Below are 13,548 nucleotides of genomic sequence, written 5' to 3' on the forward strand. Positions count from 1 at the left end.
CCGTGACCCAGACCCAGATGCGTCATCCCCGCGCCCTGCTGCTCATCACCGGTGACTTTAATCACGCCTCTCTTTCTGCCACTATCCCCACACTCACGCAGTATGTTAAGTGCCACACAAGGAACAATAAGACCCTGGACCTTCTGTATGCTAACGTGAAGGGCGCTTACACCTCTGCCCCCCTCACCCCGCTCGGACGCTCAGACCACAATCTCGTCCTACTGCGGCCGGATTACACACCCAAGGTGCGAAGGGAGCCAGCACAGAAGAGGTCTGTGAAAGTGTGGAGTGAAGAGGCTGAAGAGAGACTTAGGGACTGTTTCCAGACCACAGACTGGAACATGATCTGCAGCTCTCATGGAGATGACATCGACGGCCTGACCCACTGCATCACAGACTACATCAACTTCTGTGTGGAAAACACTGTACCAACCCGGAAGGTACGGTGTTTCTCCAACAACCACCCCTGGGTGACCCCTGAACTTAAAGCCCTCCTGAACCAAAAGAAAAGGGCTTTCAACTCAGGGGACAGAGAGGAGCAGAGGAGAGTCCAGCATGAACTCCAGTGGAGGATCAGGAAGGCCAAGAAGGACTATGGCGAGAAGCTGGAGCAGAAGCTGGCGCAGGGCAACGCACGGGACGTGTGGAGGGGACTGAAGAACATCTCCGGTTTTGGGCAGAGTGCCAGAGGGACAGCTGATGGAGACCAGCGCGGGGCGGATGAATTCAACGAACATTTCAACCGGTTTGATTCTCCCCCACTCCCTCCTCTTCACACGTCTCCAGCCCAGTGGACACTGCCCCCCTCCCCCGACCACCTTCACCTGCTTCCAGCCCCCCTGCACCCACGTCTCCAGCCCCCACCATACGGACTTCCTCTAGCACCTGCCCCACCCCCGGCAGGCCACCCCCACACCAGTCCCCCCCTCACTCCCCCCTCTCCATCACACCAGACCAGGTGAGGAGGGAGCTGAGGCGACTGAAGCGGGGGAAAGCTGCAGGACCAGATGGCATCAGTCCCAGGCTGCTGAGGACCTGCGCAGACCAGCTCTCCGAGGTCCTCTGCCACATCTACAACCTGAGCCTCAGCTTGGAGAAGGTCCACGTCCTGTGGAAGACCTCCTGTCCTGATCCCGGTTCCTAAAACAGCGCACGCCAGGGCACCGGCCCACTACAGACCAGTCGCCCTGACCTCCCACCTGATGAAGACAATGGAGCGTCTCATCCTCACCCACCTCCGCTCTGTGGTGAGCCCCACCCTGGACCCGCTGCAGTTTGCCTACAGACCCAACATCGGAGTGGAGGACGCTGTCATCTACCTGTCGGAGCGGGCGCTCATGCACCTGGAGCACGGCGGGAACGCTGTGAGGGTCATGCTCTTTGACTTCTCCAGTGCCTTCAACACCATCAGGCCGGCGCTGCTGCGGGGGAGGCTGGAGGACGCGGGAGTGGATGAACATCTCACCGCATGGACCATCGACTACCTCACGGACCGACCACAGTATGTGCGGCTGCGCAGCTGTGAGTCTGAGGTGGTCGTCTGCAGCACCGTCCTCTCACCGTTTCTCTTCACCATCTACACATCGGACTTCACATACAACACGGACAGTTGTCATCTCCAGAAGTTCTCCGACGACTCCGCCATCGTGGGCTGTGTGTCTAAGGGGAACGACCTGGAGAACCGGTCAGTCATCCTAGACTTTGTGGACTGGTGTGAGCGCAACCACCTGTGCTTGAACATCAGTAAGATGAAGGAGATGGTGATCGACTTCACGAGGAAGCCACTACCGCACACACCGCTGAACATCCAGGGGGAGGACATTGAGGAGGTGGACAGTTTCAAGTACCTGGGTGTTCACCTCAACAATAAACTGGACTGGTCCCACAACACCAACTCCCTGTACAAGAAGGGCCAAAGTCGCCTCCACCTTCTGAGGAGACTGAGGTCCTTCGGAGTGAGCAGGCCTCTGCTCAGGACTTTTTATGACTCTGTGGTGGCCTCTGCTCTCCACTACGCTGCCGTGTGCTGGGCCCCAGGCAGCACAGAGCGGGACAAGAACAGACTGAACAAGCTGGTCAGGAGGGCCAGCTCCGTCCTGGGCTGCCCCCTGGACTCTGTGGAGGAGGTGAGGGACAGGAGGGTGTTAGCCAAGCTCACCTCCATCATGGACAACACCTCCCACCCACTGCACGGGACTGTAGAAGAGCTGAGCAGCTCTCTCAGTGGCAGACTGAGACACCCTCAGTGCAGGACGGAGCGCTACCGCAAAGCCTTCATCCCCACTGCTGTCAGACTGTACAATAAGACTGTGAAGTAACATGTGCAATAATCTCTGTATCAGCTGCACTTTATTAACTCTGAGTGATCTTCTTGAACGCCGACTGTAACAAGTGAATTTCTCCTTTGTGAGATCAATAAAGGTTTATCTTATCTTATCTTAAGTGTATTTAGCATGCAAGCGGCATGGTACCTTGTTGAACTCAAAAGTCTCATCGTCCCACACCGGGTCCAGTGAGTTTCCATTGGATGTTTTGGTTCTGTACTTCCTCTTTGTGTCCGTGGGCAGTCCAAACATGTCCACCTCCACGTACACACCAACCTTTTTATCTGTCAGAAACTGTCCCGACAGCACCTGCAGAGTCATAGGTTCATTAACACTGTCAGGCACCATTCAACTTCAAAAATACTTTGAGAGAACTACAACCAAAATCGACAGGGATTTTATTGACTTTATAGTCATAATTGTTGTCCCCTTTATTTTTATTGACTATGCTTAATGTGTCTTCAAATATGCAAATAGTACGTAATGCATTTAGAAAAAGATTTTCAGGTAAAGAGTTCCACTGCTAGGAAACACAGAAACAATTATATCGACTGGACTCGGTTGAATAAGGATGTTTCACCTCTCTCCTCAGATGCTTCTTCAGCTTGTATATGAAATGAAATGAGGATAATTTAAAGATGAAAATGGATTCCTATTGGGTTAAATGATAGGTAGTATGGCTCTGAAAGCCTTTTAAAAGCCTGGATTATTGAAAGACTTAAGGGTCATAAAAAGGGCTATGACCCAGCCTGTACCGCGCTCCTCACCCTGATCTTGATGGTGTTGGCCACAATGCCATCCACAGTGTCCTCAGTGAAGGGGTCAAAGCACTTGTCCATCCTCCTCATGAACTCTGGTTTGAGCAGGTACCCGCTGTGGCCATTGTACTCGAACACACCCATGTTTAGCTGCATGGGCAGGTCTGGAGACAGAGAGACAAGCTGACGGTAAGAGAAACAGCACCAAGTGTGCTGACACTAAAGCTTTGCTTCATTCTGGACATTGAAAGCTATCCATCAACTTTAGTCTGGCCTAACCAGCCTTTAATATGCAATAGTGTGGACTAGAGTGGAGGGTACTTATTGCAGAAGCTTTCATTTGCAATCCCATAGAGTGGACTTTGCAGTTATAGTATACATAGTAATCCATGATCAGAGAAGAATCCTTAGTTACACTTTATTTTATACTGCCTTGATACATTGGACCAAACTAAATTTAGTACAATCTGCTTTCTTAACAATCTGTATTAATTTGTACCTATGTAGTACATACACAATGGAATAATGTGTATTAGTCTTATGAGGTGGCCATACCACCTTTGCTCTGCCCGATCCCGTCAGATATCGGACACTAAGCAGCAAGGGCCTGGTCGGTACTTGGATGGGAGACCGTTTGGTAACACCAGGAAGCCTGGGTGAATGTAGTCAGTGAGTGGTTGGTGGTGGTCGGAGGGGCCGATGGCGCAGACTGGTTGCCTTGCTTCTGTCAGTTCCCCAGAGCAGGTGTGGCTACAATAGTAGCTTAACACCACCGAGTATGGCGTGAATGAATAATGACGACAGTGTAGCATTTTCAGAAACTTGGTAATACAGGCTTGTAAAGCGCAATACAAGTATACAAGTGAAAGGCACTACTTATTATGTCTTATTACATTATATACCTCCATACTAATAACACATATCGTGTATCTATCCCCCTTAGGTAAATGTTATTACACAATGTCACTTAACACATTACATTTTACTAAATTCGAAAGGTACAATGTATCAGGAGTAGTTTATAACAAAAAGTCAGTGTCTTACCTAAAGTCTGGAAGTTTAGCGTCGCCATCTGGCAGCCGACGTTCCAGAAGAGCTGAGGCGTGTAGTTGGAGCTGTCCACCCTGGTGCCTTTGGGGTAGATTCGACTCAGCTGGTTCTTGTTGTATCTGAAAGAGGCTGTTAGGGACTAAAGGGTGCCAAAGTGGTGATAAATGGTTATTTATATTCTAGCAGAATATTTGCAGTTTTCTTTGCTGTATTTATTATATCATAATATATCAGATCAAAGTCGGATTACTATTACTGTTTATAGGATTTTTACAATAGCTCTATTATGTAGATATTAAGCCCTTACACTAGAGATGCGCGGGTCGGCTTTTTTTCTGACCCGCACCAACCCAAGCACACTGATTCTCCTCTCTGTTTACACACTGAGTCTCCTCTCTGTTTACACACTGAGTCTCCTCTCTGTTTACACACTGATTCTCCTCTCTGTTTACACACTGAGTCTCCTCTCTGTTTACACACTGAGTCTCCTCTCTGTTTACACACTGAGTCTCCTCTCTGTTTACACACTGAGTCTCCTCTCTGTTTACACACTGAGTCTCCTCTCTGTTTACACACTGAGTCTCCTCTCTGTTTACACACTGAGTCTCCTCTCTGTTTACACACTGATTCTCCTCTGTTTACACACCGATTCTCCTCTCTGTTTACACACCGAGTCACCTCTCTGTTTACACACCGAGTCTCCTCTCTGTTTACACACTGAGTCTCCTCTCTGTTTACACACTGATTCTCCTCTCTGTTTACACACTGATTCTCCTCTCTGTTTACACACTGAGTCTCCTCTCTGTTTACACACTGAGTCTCCTCTCTGTTTACACACTGAGTCTCCTCTCTGTTTACACACTGAGTCTCCTCTCTGTTTACACACTGATTCTCCTCTCTGTTTACACACTGATTCTCCTCTCTGTTTACACACTGATTCTCCTCTCCGTTTACACACTGATTCTCCTCTCCGTTTACACACTGAGTCTCCTCTCTGTTTACACACTGATTCTCCTCTCTGTTTACACACTGATTCTCCTCTCTGTTTACACACTGAGTCTCCTCTCTGTTTACACACTGAGTCTCCTCTCTGTTTACACACTGAGTCTCCTCTCTGTTTACACACTGATTCTCCTCTGTTTACACACTGAGTCTCCTCTCTGTTTACACACTGAGTCTCCTCTCTGTTTACACACTGATTCTCCTCTGTTTACACACTGAGTCTCCTCTATGTTTACACACTGATTCTCCTCTGTTTACACACTGAGTCTCCTCTCTGTTTACACACTGATTCTCCTCTGTTTACACACTGAGTCTCCTCTGTTTACACACTGAGTCTCCTCTCTGTTTACACACTGATTCTCCTCTGTTTACACACTGAGTCTCCTCTCGGTTTACACACTGAGTCTCCTCTCTGTTTACACACTGATTCTCCTCTCTGTTTACACACTGATTCTCCTCTGTTTACACACTAAGTCTCCTCTCTGTTTACACACTGATTCTCCTCTGTTTACACACTGAGTCTCCTCTCTGTTTACACACTGAGTCTCCTCTCTGTTTACACACTGAGTCTCCTCTCTGTTTACACACCGATTCTCCTCTCTGTTTACACACTGATTCTCCTTTGTTTACACACTGAGTCTCCTCTCTGTTTACACACCGATTCTCCTCTCTGTTTACACACCGAGTCACCTCTCTGTTTACACACCGAGTCTCCTCTCTGTTTACACACCGAGTCTCCTCTCTGTTTACACACTGAGTCTCCTCTCTGTTTACACACTGAGTCTCCTCTCTGTTTACACACTGAGTCTCCTCTCTGTTTACACACTGAGTCTCCTCTCTGTTTACACACTGATTCTCCTCTCTGTTTACACACTGAGTCTCCTCTCTGTTTACACACTGATTCTCCTCTCTGTTTACACACTGATTCTCCTCTCTGTTTACACACTGATTCTCCTCTCTGTTTACACACTGAGTCTCCTCTCTGTTTACACACTGATTCTCCTCTCTGTTTACACACTGATTCTCCTCTGTTTACACACCGAGTCTCCTCTCTGTTTACACACTGATTCTCCTCTCTGTTTGCAAACTGATTCTCCTCTGTTTACACACTGATTCTCCTCTCTGTTTACACACTGATTCTTTATGCCCTTCATTTTTGAATGTGAGCCCTTAATTATTCGATAATTTGAAGTGAATTCTTGAAGGATACTCCACAAACTTCACAGGGGAGTTCTTCAGGGTGTCCATGGCCTTGGTTTCCACAAATGATGACATCTCATAGAACTTGTTCCTCTCTGTGAAAGAAGAGCTTGGTTTGCATTTAAACAAGGATTCACTGCTGTAAAGTGACAAATCTTTCAAACGCTTTTCTCCAAATTAAAGTTTAATTCCTTCAGGGGAGATTAAAGAAAACATCTGTCTGTGTTGCCTGTATGCCGTGCAGATAGACACTCACTGTTTGCCACCTCGAAGCTCTTAAACTTGACCGGTTCGATGTAGTTGACCAGAGTGGACATCTCCTCGGTGGCATTGACCTCGCTGCTGGCCGTGCCCTGAAACACAGAGCCCAGTCCTGTCTCTATTCCACTGTTGCAGACGGAGAGAAAAACACTCCACTGAATTTACAAGAGAAATAGCAAGGACGTTTATGACCTCAGGCTTTACTGCCTTTGCCTCTCCTGTCTCACAGAGGAGGGAACTCACAGCCCAAGTCCCATTTGTCATATTTTTGTTTGTCTTTTGGATTGGGGTCAGTTGTGGGATGTTTTGGCTCTAGGTTGAACGTGGGATCAGCTTCTACAGCTGCTTACCAGTTAGCCTGTGAAAACGTCTTTTTGTTTGACGGGCACATCTGGACCATCTTTCATTTGTTATTTAGACATTTTTTTTTATTACGAAACTAGACACTCTAATACACCTTATGTGTGACTTTGGTAGCTCTGTGATGAACAGAAGTGAAATAAATGACGATCAAATCTTGTAAAACGTAAAATCTTGTAAAGATCTGGACATTTCATGTATATTTGCGTTTCTTTTCTTCTTCTTTTTTGTTCGAGGGGGCGTGGTGTTACGTAGCGAACAGGCGAACAGACTTCCCATGGACAAATCGAAACAGTTCAGATTTTAACGTTACTCTGAGTTTTTAAATGGTCTAAATTGGTCCAAGGACGGCTGAGAAACATCCTGTTAAAGTCTTCAATCCGAGAAGCAGGCTGTTTAAATGCAGACGCCATGAGATGAGATAGATAACACGCGTGTTTCAAAATGTGTCAACAATGGAGAGGAGGAGAGGGGTGGAGAGAGGTGGAGAGAGGTGGAGAGAGGAGGAGAGAGGAGGAGAGAGGTGGAGAGAGGTGGAGAGAGGAGGAGAGAGGAGGAGAGAGGTGGAGAGAGGTGGAGAGAGGAGAGAGGAGGAGAGAGGAGGAGAGAGGAGGAGAGAGGTGGAGAGAGGAGGAGAGAGGAGCAGAGAGGAGCAGAGAGGAGGAGAGAGGAGGAGAGAGGAGGAGAGAGGAGGAGAGAGGTGGAGAGAGGTGGAGAGAGGTGGAGAGAGGAGGAGAGAGGTGGAGAGAGGAGGAGAGAGGTGGAGAGAGGTGGAGAGAGGTGGAGAGAGGAGGAGAGAGGTGGAGAGAGGAGGAGAGAGGTGGAGAGAGGAGGAGAGAGGTGGAGAGAGGTGGAGAGAGGAGGAGAGAGGTGGAGAGAGGAGGAGAGAGGAGGAGAGAGGTGGAGAGAGGTGGAGAGAGGTGGAGAGAGGAGGAGAGAGGAGGAGAGAGGAGGAGCAGAGGAGAGAGCACGTAGAATTAAACTGTTTTCACCTACAGAGAGCTTAGATTCTCTCTTTCAAACGAGCCACATAACATAACATATATAACATAGAATACGCTGTGGTGCTACAAATATCATGAAATATGGTCTGAATTGCTGGCACTCTCCAGCTAAATCCCCAAAACAGCGCGGCACTTAATGTGTTAAGCGTAAGAGTTCGCTTTTGTCCCCCTTTTTACCTGATTATCAATGAGCAATATCCAAATTAAACATTGAAAAGAAGGAAAAACTAAAAGAACTCTGAAATAAAAGAAATGACACCTTTGTCTCGTGTCCTCTTTAAAAATGTTTGTCCTTCACGTTTTACAGTGTCGGGCAGTTGAGGGTTTTGCTCAGCAGTAAGTGACAGTCAGATTGGTTTACAGTCACATGTTACTGAAAAGGCTCTAGGACATGTTTCTGTTGCTTCCATATATTTAAAGCTCCTCTGCCCCCACACTCCCACACGCTCCTCGTTTCCACGACAGCGTCACTCAGGACATGCGAGCACAAGCAGCCCTGGAGCCGAGCAGTCGGTGGAAAGTTCCAAGTCATAAACAGAGTTCTTGCAGTTGGTCATTTAATTATCTTAACTGCCACTGGGACTGTCCTCAGCCCACAGGGGGCAGTACTGACCTCGTCGGAGTTGGGCTTCTTCAGCTCGGTCAGGGGCTCCTCCTCGTCTTCCTCACTCTCCCCCTCCCCTCCTGCAGCGGGAAACACACATCAACACCAAAGATTCTGCCATGTTAAATAATGTAGGTTTATATTTAGTAAAGACACAATGTGCAGGATGTGCATTATTCGTTTGTTTATTTTTGGAGTCACTTTTGGAGTCATGAGCATTGGTATTTCATGTTTTACAGGGAATAAAATATATATGCACGGAAGGCAGGTAAAAGTAAAATAACTAAGAGTTCTGTACTTGATTTCCTGTTTCCTGTTTTCAAACAGTAAAAGGGAAATGAAAACTCATATATAATTTTCCTAATGGATTCCTTAAGGGCCTATATCTCATCGGCCAGGAGACTAGTTGGAGACAAGAGTTGCCGCTGGTCCCAGAGATGTCTCTGAGAGGTCCCCTGGAGATAAGGCGAGTCTCCAGGTAGGTTCGATTTCAGGGGAATGGAAATAGTCTATACAACTCTTTGAGATCTCCTTGGCATCCGACAGGTCTTGGAGACATTTAGAGTCACAGAAACGTCTCACAGGTTGAGGACAACATGTAGTGATCGTAACATTGCCACAGCTGCTTGAGATCACAGAGACCACTCGGAGACCATGCAGAGACTCCGCTGAAATCAAACCTGTTTGTTTACACCAAGACCACCTGGAGACTCGCCTTAATGCCAGGGGACGTTTGGAGACATCGCTGTGACTCGCGGCAACTCTAGTCAGCTCTCTCCAGTGAGATGGGCCTTTAGCTCCCAATTCTTCTCGCAGGGATGAGATCATTAGCACGCACTTTGCAGAGAGCAAGCATCTCCAAAAAAAAAACTTCAAATGTCTCATAGCATAATAATTTGAATAACAATTCTGAGATTAAACATTTTGTTTTTCAGATTGATTTATTTAACAATGGGGTTTGAAAATTGCACTTGTCCCATTGGCAAGTGATCTTGGTCCGATCAGGAAAAAAGTCTAAATGAGTGAAAACTGCTCAGGAATTTTCTCAAATCAAGATATTTGGTCTTTGTAGAGTAGGTGTGGGTGATCCGTGTGTGTGGCTTGTGGGTCCTGCGCATCATGTCTTTAACTGACCAATGGACTTGCGAGGGTCAGAGTCTTTGACCATCCTCTCAGCCAGCCTCTCCTCTCCATTGGACAAACACTGGCTGCCATTGCTGTCAGTCAAAGGGCAGTCTACACATACACAAACAGGGCTTTAGTTTAGGCTCTTTTCCACTCCCGCATGCTCACCCCACTCACCCCCACAAGGGCTGGGCACCGCTACTTTACCGATACTTGGTTTACGACACCGATGCCTCAATGATACTTTTTTCCCAATACCTATACTAAAATATTTGTCATCCAGAACCAGAAAACAGAACAATAATGTGTGGAAGATCTGCACATTTACATTATCTCCAATGTCAAGAAATGTGCTGAAAATGGGGAATCATTTGGGGGAAACTGGGAGAAACTGTGGCAATAAAATAAGTAAAAATAGGGGGTAGAGAAAATATTAGTAATGAGAGATTGGCAAAAATAACGGAAAAAAATTGTAAAAACAAAAAAATGGTAAAGAAAAATGGGGTTCAAAAATGGGGCTCATTTATTTGAGCTGAAACAACAAAGTCACTTCCTTTAATGTTATCCCAGGACCAACAGCGTCAAAACTGTATTATTATTTTTTTCTTTAGATACTTTTATGAGGCTACCAAAACTTACCATACTGGTAGCGTTTAATGGTACTCAGCACTACTACTCAGATTTAAGGCCACTCACTGAGCAGGTTTGGCGCTATAACGAAAACACCCCAAGGTTTATTATAAAGCATAAAATGCAGTTCTAACTTACCTGCAGAGGCCACACTTTTTTGTCTTTTCTGCCCCAGCAACCAGAGCAGCAGCGCAAAAGCAATACTTCAAAAAGTATGCACCAGCAATATGATATGCCCTGGACTGTAAACATTCCACACAGACTTGGATATTTTTCTAAACACAGATATCTGTCTGCGCCTCCAGATAAATGACGTCATTACTTTGGATATTTTTGTAAACGCTGTATAAACGAAGAGGTATGGACAGGTATGGATTATTTCTCTAATATGAACGTATCCATGGCAACGCACCTGTGTCTAAATGAAACCAAGTTTGAATACATTTTATGTTATGTACACTTCCTTGTTCTGATGCTCTGGTCCCTCACCTCAGTCAAGAGGCATAAATAATCTCATCCATATCATGAGCTCGCACTTCCATTACAGTAATGCCCAGCACACCCTTCCTTCTGCTGCGGACATTACATCTGTTTTTTATTTTACTGGCTGATGTTTGGTGAGTTACCATGCGGGTTAGTTTTAGTTAAATATGTGTAAATATCTGTCAGATGGAAGACTTTGCGCTATATTAACCTTAGTGTGTCACCTAATACTATGCCAGAACCCCATCTGTGACTGTTAAAGAACCAGTGAGTCCAGCAAAGGAGCTCCCAGTGGCCCTTGTGTGATTACCGTTAGCCGGTGGAGACTGCTCATCCACCTCCCTGCGCCGGATGCTGCCGCTGCTGGACGGTCGGTGGTGGTAGTGCTTCTTCTTATTCTTGATGAGGATTTTACCCATGAGTTCTTGGGGAGAGGGGAGAGGCTGCCCGGGCACTAGCTGGATCACAAAAGTGTGCCAAACCATGTTAAAGCAATCAAAGGCCTTTCACTTTCTGGTCACTTTATCAGTGTGGGAAGAAATAACTGGCCCTACACCTGATGTTTTTGAGAAAACCCATGACACGAGAAAAATATGTAATCTAAATTGCTAGTTCCAGTCCAAACTTATTAACATACCTAATGTATTTCTGACATAACAATCCTCCACTGGGATGAGTTTATAAGCACATTTCACAACTTTCATGGAGCAGCACTGTCATGGTAATGTAAACAACAATGAGCTTAACCCTAAGTAGATTACTAATGCGTATAAATACCTTAATAATACCGTATTTCCCGGACTATAAGTCACACTTTTTTCATAGCTTGGCAGGGGTCTTGTACTCCGGAGCGACTAATATGTGAATTCTTAAAAAAGTTTTATTCAAATATATAATTTCACATGCCGCTAGAGGGCAGTGCAGGCCTTGAGAGCTTGAAAACCATGCTGTTGGAAGAGGTTTGTCAACAGTGCAGTGGTATGTTCTTTATGCCAGTTATCTGAACTGTTTCTGTGACGTTAACAATGTTAAGAAACAGAAACAGCTGTTTATGCATCATGTGTGTTACCTTAGCATAGCATACGCCTACTCAGCCTGTTAATTAGCATTTATTTATTTATATATTTATTTATTTTTGTATTTATTTATTTCTGTATTCATTCATTTATTTCTGTATTTCTCTTAATGTATGCAAATCATGGGGCGGGTCTTGAGGCCGCTGCTGTAAGCTCATTGGTTCATCATTCTTCATGCACACAGACTGATTTCAGACGCCTTATCCAGCACAGACACTGCCAAACATGAGCTCTGCTTCAGTCTATTGACAGTGGCACAGATAGTAGCGGGTCATCTTGTGACCAGCGGTTCGACTCCTGCAGGGGCACACTGTTGTTGGGTCCTTGGGCAAGACACTTCACCTGCCTTGCCCCCAGTGTCTGCGTCCATTGGTGTATGAATGACTGTGTGAATGGGTGAGCGGATCCTTGCTGGAAAGCTCTTTGAGGGTACAAAGGCGTCAGTGGTGCAGTGGGTAGAGCGGGAAGTCTCACCATCAGAAGGTCAAGGGTTTGAATCCCGCCTCCAGCACAGACACTGCCAAACATGAACTCTGCTTTAGTCTAGGGTTTTTTCCACCTTCATTAGGCACTCAAAGAGCTTTCCAGCAAGGATCCGCTCACCCATTCATACACCAATGTACGCAGACACTGGGGGCAAGGCAGGTGAAGTGTCTTGCCCAAGGACCCAACGACAGTGTGCCCCTGCAGGATTCGAACCGCTGGTCACAAGATGACCCGCTCTACTATCTGTGCCACCGTCAATAGACTGAAGCAGAGCTCATGTTTGGCAGTGTCTGTGTGCAGTCTGTGTGCATGAAGAAAGATTAACCAATGAGCTTACAGCAGCGGCCTCAAGACCCGCCCCATGATTTGCATACATTAAGAGAAATACAGAAATAAATACAGAAATAAATAAATGAATACAGAAATAAATAAATAAATAAATAGATAGATTCAGAAATAAATAAACACAAAAATAAATAAATACAAAAATAAATATATAAATAAATACATAAATAAATAAATGCACTTATAATAAATGCATGCATTTCTTTGCAAATTTGATCTTTATTTTATTCATTTATTTATAAATATATTTATTGTTTTGGCAGCCATGGTCCTCCATATTTAATGGCTGGTGTGTCTTATAGTCCGGAAAATACGGTACTTAATAAGCACCTTTAAAATAAAGTGATACCGGTATTTTTTCACAAATGTCCGCTTTTACAATATATGGACTGACCACACTGTAAAAGAGTGATAGACTAATCGAGGGTGGCTCCCCCCACAACATAGTTTGGCAGGTTTTTGGAGCCAGTTAATATCAATTAAAAGAGTGAAAGAAAACAAATAGGACGATGTTGCGCGTACTAAAACAGACACGTAGAGTTTAGAATGACAAGCCTGTGTTCAATAATGACATAAAGAGGTACAAGAGTTTCAGTGGGAAGTTCATTACAGCAAAGAACTTCCTTATACTGCCCCCATTTCCTGATGGCTTAGCTCCCAGCAATGCAATATTATTCAGTCTATGGGAAGGACGAAACATATTATTGAGAAGTTTCCATGTACAATTTGGCCTCAATGTATATCCTTGATTGTCAAAACAAGTGACTTCAGATGCAAACTAGCTAATATATTAAAAAAAACATAACACATATCTTAATTTTGTAATTGGATGTACAATAT

The 13,548-nt window shown here is 45.4% G+C and overlaps 1 protein-coding gene across 3 annotated transcripts in view; it reads right to left on the reverse strand.

Annotated features, from left to right (window-relative positions):
• The window catches only part of plcb3 (phospholipase C, beta 3 (phosphatidylinositol-specific)), an 86,591-nt gene that overhangs the window by 12,507 nt on the left and 60,536 nt on the right, over positions 1-13,548 (reverse strand). For 2 of the 3 annotated variants that reach the window (XM_079579570.1, XM_079579569.1), the window contains exons 14-21: positions 11,112-11,259; positions 9,698-9,799; positions 8,573-8,643; positions 6,591-6,687; positions 6,345-6,429; positions 4,127-4,251; positions 3,092-3,246; positions 2,472-2,633 (exon numbers count right to left, since the gene is read on the reverse strand). In XM_079579570.1, coding sequence (XP_079435696.1) covers positions 2,472-2,633; positions 3,092-3,246; positions 4,127-4,251; positions 6,345-6,429; positions 6,591-6,687; positions 8,573-8,643; positions 9,698-9,799; positions 11,112-11,259 — 945 coding nt within the window. The remainder of the gene's footprint in view (positions 1-2,471; positions 2,634-3,091; positions 3,247-4,126; positions 4,252-6,344; positions 6,430-6,590; positions 6,688-8,572; positions 8,644-9,697; positions 9,800-11,111; positions 11,260-13,548) is intronic. The other variant, XM_079579571.1, reaches the window with a different exon arrangement.

Source organism: Gobius niger (assembly GCF_951799975.1).
Source record: "Gobius niger genome assembly, chromosome: 21".
In the NCBI taxonomy this organism is placed as follows: domain Eukaryota; kingdom Metazoa; phylum Chordata; class Actinopteri; order Gobiiformes; family Gobiidae; genus Gobius; species Gobius niger.